We start from the raw sequence: 11,865 nt of genomic DNA, 5'->3' as shown, positions 1-11,865 counted from the left end.
TTTTTGGAGGTGTATGTGGGTGGAGGGGGCCCCTGCCTGTGGCAGGGGGGTTGGAACTAGATGATCTTTAAGGTCCTTTCCAACCTAAACCGTTCTGTGATTCTATGATTATTTTGGAAGATTGGTTATGATTTTTTTTTTGGTCCAGTTAAATAGCAGATTTGCAAATACGTACTTAGAGATGGTACAGATCTTTCAAATGAACAGGAGTAACAGAAATGCATCCATATTTCCATATTTATAGTATGAGATTATTGTACATGGCAGTAAAAAGTAAGATTTATTATTTAGTGCAGTTTCATTTATAATGTTATTCTTAAGCATCTGTAAAAGATTACATGGTTGGACTTTACTTCTTTTCCCAATTATGTAGTGGTTTTGATAATTGAGTTGTTTTTCATTTATTACCTAGAATTGATAAGGAGACAGAAGACAGAAGGCAAAAAGCCATTGAGGAGGTAATAAAACTTTTTATGCTATCAAGTATTTATTTGCTTTAGCTACATACCTGCAAAAAAGATCCACATGTATTACAGGATTTCAAAACCCAGAACCCTATTATATTTTACTGGTCAGTAAGAAAGTAATTTTCTGTTCTCATCACTTGCAGATGTAGTTGGAACCCACATGATCTTCTTCCCATCTTCTTTCACACACCTATAGGTCAAATCAGCATATTTTGTTTCTTTTGTGTTGCTTGGCTTGTGGGAATATAGCAGTAAGATAATTCTTAGAAATTAATTAATTTAGTTTAAAATTTCTTGAGTATTTTAGGGTTTACAGTAACTGTTGGTGTTAGATAGCATAATTTCTTTTATTACATTTTTAAAAATACAGCAGAACCTAGATTTTTTTTTTTTTTTTTTGTTTCTTCCGAGTTCTTTCTGGGATTATTTTTTTGTTTGTTTTATTTTTTACCATCAATTTGTCTAGCAGAGAGGGAAAAGTGTTTCAAATCTTCAGTGCTATTTCAATTAAAATAAGGTTTTGGTAGTGTTACTGACCTTTTTATGTTGTATCATGCTGTTATGAGTTTCTGTCTCTTATCAACAAGAAATGGTTCATGATTCCATAAAGGTGCTAGGTAGCTGACCTGCAGCAAACATGCTCTGTTGTTCTAAATCTGTGATTAAAAGGGATGTTTTTTCTTTGTTACATATAAACTTATGAATTATGCAGCTGAACAGCTTGAAACCATGACTGATAAAAATTATGCTTTTAATAGTTGGGTGTTTCAAGCTGTTTCATTTTCATTCGTTTTGAGTCTTTTACTGTGGGAAGAGGATTTACCGTGTATTTTGTGAAGCTATGTAGTAGTGTTCATATCCTCAGCATTAGTGTGTTCTGGAGTGCGACTATCACAGCAGATATAGTTTCTAGTTCAAAGAAAAGAGACTTAAATGCCAGTACTGATAAATGTTTTGCTGCTAACCTATTTTAGCCAAATACACTTAAGGTTGCCATAACCTTTGTTGTCCTCTTCTTTTCCTTTCACTGTCTCTTCAGCAGTTCTGCAAAATACCTTAATTGTCAAAAGTCAACAAACTGAAAAATTTAAAATAATTATGTTAAACTACTGTGCAATAAGTATGGTAGAGACAATTCCCTTTTTGAAATGATTAATCATTGTTATATGGAATTGTCACACAATTTTCATTCTGCAGGCTTGAAAGATCTGGGGTGGTATGTGTTATAAAGAACTTTGGGGTTGTCTTTAAATCACTTTTTTTTAACCTCTCTGGACTTGAAATAATGAAATATTTTTGGGGTATAAGGGATTTAGGTTTTGGGGAAGGAAGAGTTAAAATTCTTAAGATAGAGATCTATGAGTTGCAAAAGGTATGAAGTAATTTTTTCTTGTTCAGGGTACTGATCTAAATTTGAGTTTCTTCAATTTTTAAAAGTGCTAAGATGGTTTGTTTCTATTCTACTCTAGTTTTTCACAAAAAGGCTCATAGTTCCTTCTCCTTGGACTGAACATGAAGGCAAGCAAGTTTCACAGTTTAGTTCAGGTAATTGTAAGTTGCTTCTGTGTGTCACCCGTAATTAGCCTAGCTTTTGGAGAAATCATCAAGCATAATTTTTTTTCAACCTTCATTTAAATTTTAAGAACCAATGATAAAAGATGGCACAACTAGTAGACTTTTAGCTGTTCTCTCAGAGTGCTTTCTTTGCTTACAAATTATTTTCTAAGCCAGAATCTTCTACAGTTTTCCTTTTTGTCATTTTTGGTTCCTGTTCTTAAATCTTTTTCCTTTCGAAACCTGTCTTCAAGCACACAACTTTTCTGCGTCAGTACTGGTAATAGCCAAGTCATCTACTTAGCTTTTCTGATAGCTGCACCTCTGAATTATTCAGACTGCTTTCCTGCCAATATAAGTATATGGGAAACTGAGTTCTGTATTTTTTGACCCTTACTTGCCATATAAATTCCTGTTGTCCTCTTTGTGTCCTGCTACCTCACTGTCACTGTATGTAGTGTGAATGTTCTGTTTATTTTGTTTATGCCATTATTAGATTTTATTATTAATGTTATTAAAATTTCTATATAACCAATAGAATACATAGTAAGTGCATTACAGGTTGGACAAATATTAGCTATAAAGTACTGTTTGCATTCAGTATTGTTTGGTAGGAGATTCTGAAGTAAGTGGGGACTTTTGCAAGATTTGGAAGAGGCTAAACTTAAAATTTTTTATCAAGGAAATGCAGCCTGTGGATAGTGTATTTTTAATTGTCAACTGTATGATCGTCACTTCTTTGGCAGAGAACATAAGCCATAGTCCTAGACCTAGGGAAAGTGTGTGCTGAAAGAAGATGGTATAATGTGTTCCTTAGCTGTGTAAAAAAACAAAAACAAAAAACCAAAACCAACACAAAAATACCCAACAAACAAAAAAAAACCACCCCAAAACAACAAAACAGAATAGTAGGTTCCTCATCTTTGTCTTCATGTTCAAACTGCATGATTTTCTGGAAATGTGATTTACTTGAACACAGCCTGTTTGGCTAAGCACAAACTTGAGTTTAAGTATCCATAATGTAGAGAAGGCTGCAGGAGACAAAGATTTAGGCAAAGTTGATGCTATTTCACTAAGCTTTTTTTGACTAGAAAGGTGCTGAAATTCTCTTAATCAACTATAATGGTAACCTTTTTCAGAACTCCCTTCTTTAGTTGCGTTAAGTACTCTAACTTATTGCTGCTTGGTTTCAAAACTGTATGCAATGCATGCTTAAATTTAAGTTCTTATCTGTTTTACAGCCATAGATCTAAATAACCTTTCTCCGATTGGAAGACAACTAGCTTTGCAGCCTGGGAAAAGCAATGGTGGGTAAAAGGCAATGTCTGAAATTACGGGCTTTTCCTGAAGCAAAATGACCCATTTTTTTAATGTCTATTTAATTTCAAAAGGCAGTAATTCTTTTGTTAATATCCCTGTAGAAATACTTTTTTTTATTGTAGTGTATGGTACTATTAATATGTTTCTCATAGTAATTCTATTACAATCTTTCATATTTTTTCCAAAATAAAAACTGAAGCTGTCTGTAGACTGTGGAGTGCATTTTTTTTTTTCAACTCAATGCATGCACCTTTTCTGAATTAAAAAGTGAATCTAAGTCTCAGGTTTATCGGTAAATTACAGTTTCAAGAAGCCTTTAATGTGTTGGATTGTTTCGGGTTAGAGAATCTTGATTATTTTCTCTTCCACATAAATAGCTGAAATCTTTTTAAAACTGTTTCATTTTAGATAAATAAGCAGTGCTTTTCCCCAGGGTATTTTGATGAATTTTCTCCCATTTCCTTTTGAATCTTTTCTTCAGAGACATCTCTCTTCAGTTCAGAATGCCTCTCCAGAGGCTTTTATGTTACAACCCTTGTTTTGTTTACCTCTAGGACTGAGTGTGCTGCACATACTTGTTCTCAAATCAGAATCCTAGCTTTAATTAACACTTTTCCTTATTGCAACTGTAACTTAAACGGCTTAATTGCAGTGCAATTTGAAAGTGGATTTTTGTTTCTACAGCTTTAGTCAGAGGTCACTGAAAGCTAATTTTGTTGGTTTTATTCATTGCAGCTGCTTGTCAGACAGTACTGTCTTTGCCAGTGGATTTTAATTTAGAGAAAATACTAGGTATGTTGTGTCATATCTAAATTTAATTATGATTGTCTAAATAGAAAACTTGTATTGTTTGCTGGGGTTTTCTTGTCTTATGAAATATTGAAAACAATGTATGAATGAAAGTTTTAAGACTGTGGTCTAAATAAACAGTTACTGCATATTTCATGGGACAGCTGACTTAAATGATATGCTTTCAGTGTAGACATAAAGATAAAAGACGAGGTATATGGAGAACAATTGCAAAGTGATTAATAATTCTGAATGCATAGAAGGTAGGAAGCAGAAGGCATGCCCTGCCTCCCCCCAATAGAGCCCTTACTTAACTTACAGCTGTTCAACTTCACATTGCTGGCCTTGGGGCTCATAGCCCAACTTTGCCTTGAGCAAAGCAATGCTGTAATTCTGTGCCTTTCATAGAACTGAAGCCACGGTGGTGACTGAAAGTTGTGTGGTGGCAAAAAAGCTGTGACTGCTGAGTAGGGAGGAAAGAGTCCAAATTGTCTGATTGTAACTGTTTTATCAAGTAATTGCTGCCAGCTTCTCAGGTAGGGGGCTTCTGTGTGGGAATAGTGGGTGTACTCAGAGGTTTTTGGCTGTGCGTTCCTATCCCTGTATGACAGCCCTGATTGTGGGCCATCAAAATTAAAACAGAAAATCAGAACTATATTGATTGCTACCATATTTCATCCTAACAAATGCTTCCATCAATGCACGGTTTGTGAATTCAGGAAAAAATTATTCTACAAGGAGTATCCATTTAGAATAGAGTAAAAGCAAATAACTGATATGGTAAAGAGTAGCATACTTTAATGGGTCTTTGTTAACATCTGTATGCTTTTTGCTTTGACTTCAAGTTGACTGTTTTGCCTCTGGGTGATGTATCATGACTACGATCAAACCATATGGGAGGCCTGAAAAAGGGTCTAGTTTTGCTTGGGTAGTATAATAATCCCTTTTTCACAACTCGGCTGTGAAGAATAATACACAGATGTGAAAAGGCCAGTAAGTAGATGTTAGCCAGTATTTATATATTTTTTTAAATGCAGACTTTAGTATTAAAGCATGATAGGCAGAAGTGGAACCTTAGTAGACACAGTGGGCTCTTTGTAATGATAACAAGTGATCCTTTGGGATAGGTGCCTAAATTAGATCAATTATTTGGTGCAGATTGGATTAAATGTTTTAAGTTAGTTCTATATGTCTCTCTAATAGAATTTTTTTCTTGCATTCTTACTGGAAATTACTTCACCCTGACATTTCTAGGTGAATATATCAGAACTGATGAATTTTCAGATCAGTCTCAGGGAAATCTGAGCTCTTCATCACTCAGAAGAAAGCTCTTTCTAGAAGAAAATGGAAGTGTGTCTGAGTGTTTATCCATTTCTCCACATAGTCCATGTGCTAGTCAGCCACTTGGAGTGCTTTGTTCAATAGACATCTCTCCAGCTCGGTGCAGAAGCCCTCTAGAAACACCTAGTTCAGTAAGTAACCTGGTTTGGGTGCTGGGTGGAATGTGACTGACTTGGCACAGGAGCAGTTCTTGGAGCAGGCTGATTCTGTGTTCTAACAGACTTCACAAGGGGAGCAGTCATCTTTTTAATAAGCTACAACTGCTGTATGATAGCGTAGGTGTTAAGCCAAAGGGTGCTTTTGTGGCTTGGGTTTTGGTAGTGTGTGTTTTGTGAGTTGGCTTTTGTTGAGTTTTTTCTCCCTCCAAATTCCAAAGTTGTAAAAAACATGAACAAAAGTTTTGAAATAATTTATCACTGACTTCTTATTATATCAAACTATTATGCTGGGATGCTGTTCTCTTGTACAGAAAGAATTACGCTTTAATTTTACAAAAAGGAAGTAGGAATCAATACATATACAAGACTTGCTGAAAGCATGTTGAAACCTTTTTTATATGTATATAAAATGTGTATACAGAAAAAGACCTGTTTAAATCCATGAACTGCTGTCTAAAATACTAGCTGATATGAACAGGTGATGTAATTATTTCCCTTATAACTCCTAAACTCATTTATAGTGGAGGAAATGAGTTGTGGATCTTTGAATGCAGTGCTAAATTTCAGATGAAGAGACATTTATTAGAACACAGAACATAATGTCTGTTTTTTAAATTAAGCCAGATGAATCTTATTCCCAGGTGGATGTGTTACAGCTAAACTGGTTTAGGTGGTACAGTTTCTTCTGTTTGGCAGCTGAAGTGCATGGAAAAAAAAGATTACCTGAGCTAGAGTGTGGCTTAAAAAGTCTTCACTGTAGTAACCTAGTAAACCATTCCTACAATGTTCCTACAGCACTGCTCAAGTGACTTCTTGCACCATACTCTTAAGCAAGATCAGAACCACTATTCTTTCTTCTTAAGGAAAAGTATTATGTCTGCTGCTGAGTTAAATTCAGATAATGCTGATTCCATTAGAATGTATATAGTGGTTGGCCTTCATCTGCATTGGTATGAAATTGGGATTAAATACTTGACTGTATACACAGATAGCATTAATTCTTTGTAAAGGCTTCTCATAGTTCTTACTTACAATGGATATTGCAGTCTTGGTTATTATTATGTGCTAGTTTAAGTCCATTGCTCCTTTCCTGTTGTGGAGGCATAAAGTCCAAGTGAAGAGCTACAGCTGGAATATTTAAGATAAACTAATGATAGAGATTGCAATTGTACATGATTAGCTTTCCTCAGTGCTGCCATATTAAGCTTTTTAGTTAGAATAGTTTTTCTATTTACATATTAGTAAAAATTTACATTATGAAAATATGCTTTAATTTTTTTTTATTATTTTTTTTTTTTTATTAAATTTTTTTCCTCCCCTCTCTCTCAAACTGAAGGGTCAGATTTCATCAAGCCCTATTCAGGGAGGAGCAAGTATTTACAGTCTGGGAAGTATAACCAGTCCCACATTTCCACAGGGGTCTCCTGCACCTAATGGTTCTCCTGCTTTTTCACCAATTGCTTTTCACATAAGAAAGACACCACTGTCAGGTATGGTTTAACTGTATATGTGTTATTCTTTCTTTCTTGATTTACATGTGTTTATTATAAAAACTGCTGCATTCTTACTGGAACTGTTCTCTGTTCAGAAAGTCTTACTGTGAGCAAGTAGCAGTTACTGTGCTTGGCAGACCAGCAGTCTCCTCCTATATGACACATTTGCTGTTTAGCAATGAAAAACCTTAATGATGTGAAACAGTGAAATGTATCTGCTTGCAAAAAATCAACTAGGCAAAGTATTCTTGAAGAAGGAATTGAGACCAAATAGGAACAAAAAAAAACCCCAGCCTTCAAAGGATTAATCTAATGCAAGGAGGAGGTTTAAAGCTATATACCTAAACAAAGTCAGGTCATAATCTGATTTGGCCCAACCTGAAGCATTTTAATTGGACACAGAATGTTTATCTAGAGTTTTCAAATGGTGTGACTGTGAAGATTATTTGAAAGGAAACTGACTAGTGAAGAAATTACAAACATTTTGTGTCCTCATTGCTCTAAAAGATGTCAGTATTTCCTGTTCTGTCCATTACCTGGTAAGGCTTAATGCCATGTTTATACATGATTTTACTCTGGTGAACCTTGGGGTATTTCAACACCCTTTCATGTGGAGATTACACAGGTGTTTTCTCACTTGTTTGATTTTCTTGAAGACTTTATTGTTGCCCTGTTGTTTTTCTTTTTTAAATGCATACAGAACATGTGTATTGATACTTGTTCTGAAAAAAGCCACAGAACCAGCCTTCACACAGCTTCTTTTGTATTGACATTCAAAAATGTGAGGCTTCAAGTACAGCAAACCATGTCATGGGGAACAAATTTGGTGGTAAAAATGAGGTAAAAACTCGCCATTACCATGATAGTTTAAATGTGCTGATGTGTTTTCGTTTTGGGTTTTTTGTTGGTTTGTTTGTTTATGGGGATTTTTGTTGCTTGGGGTTTTTTTTATTTTTTTTTTTTTTATTTATTTATTTTTTTTAAGCAGGCCTTGGAGCTGGGAGACAGCAGTCAGTGAAATACTGTGTGTTTGGCTGTGATGATTCAAAGGACCCTAGGGCTTTGAGGATGATGACTTTATCTCCACCTGGTATCTCACAGAATAACTTTGTTGTTTTTTACAGACCAAAGAAAATTTACATTTTGTTCACCAGATATTTCTTCTTCCTCAAATAAAATGACATCCCCAGCTACAAAAAGTCCTTATATAGATGGTTGTTCTCCAATTCAAAAGTCTTCTCCTATGAGGCTTGGAGCATGCAGAAGAACTACCCAGTTTCAGACTTCTGTCATTAGGATACCGATTGCAGTTGAGAACCACTGTGAGGATGGGGAAGACAAGGAGAATGCTTCTTCAGCAGAAGCTCGGTTCCCAGAAATGGATAATGGAATAACCTTACGCCAGCCAGACGGGGAAACTTTTACACATGGCACACATCTTGTGGTAGCAACTGTGTCTATCGCACCAGATCACTCAGAAGCTTGTCATCAAAGGCTGTCATCGTTTCAGGATATAGAAGGCTCCAAGGAAAATAATACTGTAGATATGGCTGACATAGCTGAAGTGTCAGAGGAAAACACGTGGATGAAAGAAACAATTGGCAATAGCAATGCACCAATGACCAGCTTTATGACAGGGATTACTTTCAGTATTGAAAACTCTCGTGTGTACATGTCACCTCTTGCAGAAAGCAGTGCAATTCCTTGTGACAGCAGTAGTATTCAGGTAAAAATAAAAATTGTTAAAACTGAGCTCAACATAATCACTTCTAATATGTATGCTATTCTGGAAGTAATTGTCTATTTTCTCTTAATGGATGCGGCATGCAGGTGGTATTTGTGACTTTTATCCTTTATCCGCATTCCCTTTTTCCCCTTGCAGTGGAGTCATCAGAGCAATTTTTGTGTTACTATGTATAGTAATGTATTTAATCCAAAGTAATTCTGATCTAGTTCAAGATGTCCCTGCTTACTGCAGAGGGTTGGAGAAGATGACCTTTGAAGGTCCCTTCCAACCCGAACTGTTCTATGATTCTATAATTCTGACAGACCTGTTTACAATTTGCTTTTGTTGTTACCTGATGGTAGTTGGTTTGTGGAACTAAGTTCTGTTACCTGATAGGACTTGCATTTGATTATCTGAGGGGTTTATTGGTGTTAAATTGCAGTACATTTTTAAAGCTCTACTTCTTGATTTCAGGTGGACAGTGGTTATAGTACACAGACTTGTGGAAGCAGCATTATGGATACTGCGGGGGCCCAGAACAGTTGCAGAGAAAATGATGTGAACACTAACATGTTTCAGAATAAATCTCAGCTGCTTAGAACAAAGGTAGGAGTTAAACTGTGATACAGAAGTGACAGGCTTCCCACCTGAAGCATCTGTTCCCTGTTTTACTCAGTTTCGGGAAGCCTGAGGGGAGAGACCATCAGGTGATTATAGAGACTCTGTTAATGTAGCATTTCAAGTATTATGCTAGAAACAAGGAGTAAGTGCAGGACAAACTAGCAGTAGAATTAATGTGTTCTATGACAAAGGCAGAGGTAGTTTCAGAGGAAACTGAGGAATATGCATGAGACGTAGTTGTGACGCTGCTCATGGCTTCTGAAGTATTGTGGTCTGTCTCTTGTTTCTGTTCTTGCTGCTTTTCTTTATCGCAAAATTTTTAGACATGTGCCTGTGAAGAAGCACATTTTGGGGGGATATTTGTCTGCTACTTGTTTTCATAAACCAGCCTTGAGTTTCCTGCTCCATACCTGGCAATGCTGACTTGGTGGGGAACTTTCTGCTTGGGTAGTCTTTTGATTACAAGACCTTTGACGACCTGTCTTAAAACTAAATAAATTACAAAAGACAGCGCATACTTAGCAAGGTTCCCAAGCTCTGGTGAGTGATGGGAAAGTGTTCTACTTCTTCTAGACAGTGGGAAGCAAGGTTAGTTTCCTTGCAGGAGAGAGCAAAGATCATCTCCTCTCATTTAGTAATTGTGGTCTTATAAACTTAGTAGCTTATGGTCTACTACTTAGCATCATTTACAGTCCTTGAAGGAGAGACAGTACTGATTAGTAGTACCAGATTATGAAAAGCCGCAAGTAAACCCATTCAGTCCTGACTTCACTTCTATATCTGACATGCTAATAGCCACCGCTCTGCTGAGGTAAAGACCAGACTGATGGTGCCTTATAGACCATTGACATCAAATGTCCACTTGCCCAGAGAAGTTGTGGCTGCCCCATCCTTGGAAGTGTTCATGGTCACATTGGATGGGGCTTTTAGCAACTTGGTCTAGTGGAATGTGTCCCTGCCTGTGGCAGTGGGGTTGGAACTAGATGATCTTTCAAGGTCCCTTCCAACCCAATCTTTTCTATGATTCTATGAAATTTTGAACTCTGCTTATTTAAGATTAGGATAAATATGCCCTTACAGGAAGAATAGATGAATATTTTATCTTAAACTTCTAGAAGTACCCATCTACTCTGAGGTCTTGCCCCAATCACCCTGTTGGACATGGATTATACATGTGAAGGTACTTCTCAGAATCAGTTGCCTAGACTTAAACCTGGCCTAGAGACTCGCAAATGTCATGCAGCTGTCTTTTCCTTCTGCTAGGCTTTCAGTTGCTAGATCCTGACTAAGCCCACCTTTGCGTTTTGGAATAGGATTTAAGTGCAGTGGCATTAAGTATTTCATTCAATGCTCACAACAGAGAACCAACAGAGAATATAAGAACCAAAAAGCATGGGCATTGCTGGCTGAAAGAATCCAGTCTGGCTCATTCAGAGCATGTGCTCTGGCAGGAGATGATTCTTGCTGAGAGCAAGATTTGTGCAGAGAAAACATCTTTCATTTCTTTTCCATTTCATAAGGGGAGAGATGGGAGGTTAAGGTATTAATTATATTTAGAATTTTTCCAGTAGGAAGTTTGGATCTTGTTTCTTTGGGGGAATTTTTGTGAGAATGGTTTTAAAATTAACTTTTCCTTATTAACCTAGGAGTTTTCTGTTTTAAAGCATAAGGACAATCAGTTGCTGAGAGCAAAATCTCCAGAGAAGCAACCCTGTTTCCAAAAAGCAAAACCACATTGTACAGTATTTGGTCAAAATGCAACTTGCAACATTTCTGCCTGGAAACATCAAAATGAAAATCAAGTTCAGGGATTTCACAAAAACGATATGTAGTTCTGTGATGGAGAAGTTTAAAGCGTGTTGTCTAATAAATTTTTATGTGTATGACCTCAGTTACCTGGATTATACATACTATTTGGTTTTTTTAATGCAAATGTAATAAATTGTCTGGTATGTATTAAGAGTTTTTTTTAAATAATGCGGGGTTCTTCAGGTTTTATTAACAAATGTATTGGTATCGTTAAGCATCCCTTTTGAAAATTAAGGCAGCTAGACTTGGTATAAAGAAACCACAATAGGTTTGGTTTTTGGAATTGTGTTCTTTTAGTGATTAGGATAGATTCCAAGAGGAGCCTTATTTTGAAAGGTTGGACCTGACTTGAGCTTGAATAGGAATATTTCAGATTGGCTGAGCAAACCTGAGGTAACTTGCATCGGAGCCAGTGTAACTGCAAAACCACCTACATTTTAAGACAAAAAAAGGCATGAGGGAAATTTTTTTTGGGAGGGATAGAAAGAGAAGTGTTTATTTTTTATTTGATTGCTTTTTCCCTGGTCAGATCTATTGTGTGGCTTCGGGAATGCTAGCAGTGGTGCCAAGAAAGAGTCGCTGGACAG

The 11,865-nt window shown here is 36.4% G+C and overlaps 1 protein-coding gene across 1 annotated transcript in view; it reads left to right on the top strand.

Moving 5' to 3' along the window:
• Positions 1-11,353, top strand: part of BORA (bora, aurora kinase A activator) — a 13,233-nt gene extending 1,880 nt beyond the window's left edge. Inside the window, exons 3-11 of the mRNA XM_010024858.1 lie at positions 413-458; positions 1,937-2,042; positions 3,269-3,328; positions 4,077-4,133; positions 5,385-5,602; positions 6,966-7,119; positions 8,247-8,848; positions 9,323-9,454; positions 11,116-11,353. Of these exons, the coding sequence (XP_010023160.1) occupies positions 413-458; positions 1,937-2,042; positions 3,269-3,328; positions 4,077-4,133; positions 5,385-5,602; positions 6,966-7,119; positions 8,247-8,848; positions 9,323-9,454; positions 11,116-11,301 (1,561 nt within the window). The 3' untranslated portion in view covers positions 11,302-11,353. The remainder of the gene's footprint in view (positions 1-412; positions 459-1,936; positions 2,043-3,268; positions 3,329-4,076; positions 4,134-5,384; positions 5,603-6,965; positions 7,120-8,246; positions 8,849-9,322; positions 9,455-11,115) is intronic.
• Positions 11,354-11,865: the final 512 nt, after the last annotated feature.

Source organism: Nestor notabilis, unplaced genomic scaffold (assembly GCF_000696875.1).
Source record: "Nestor notabilis isolate BGI_N333 unplaced genomic scaffold, ASM69687v1 scaffold11802, whole genome shotgun sequence".
NCBI classification, from domain to species: Eukaryota; Metazoa; Chordata; class Aves; order Psittaciformes; family Psittacidae; genus Nestor; species Nestor notabilis.
Note: the sequence above shows the minus strand (reverse complement) of the source record. Positions and strands in the feature narration are given on the sequence as shown.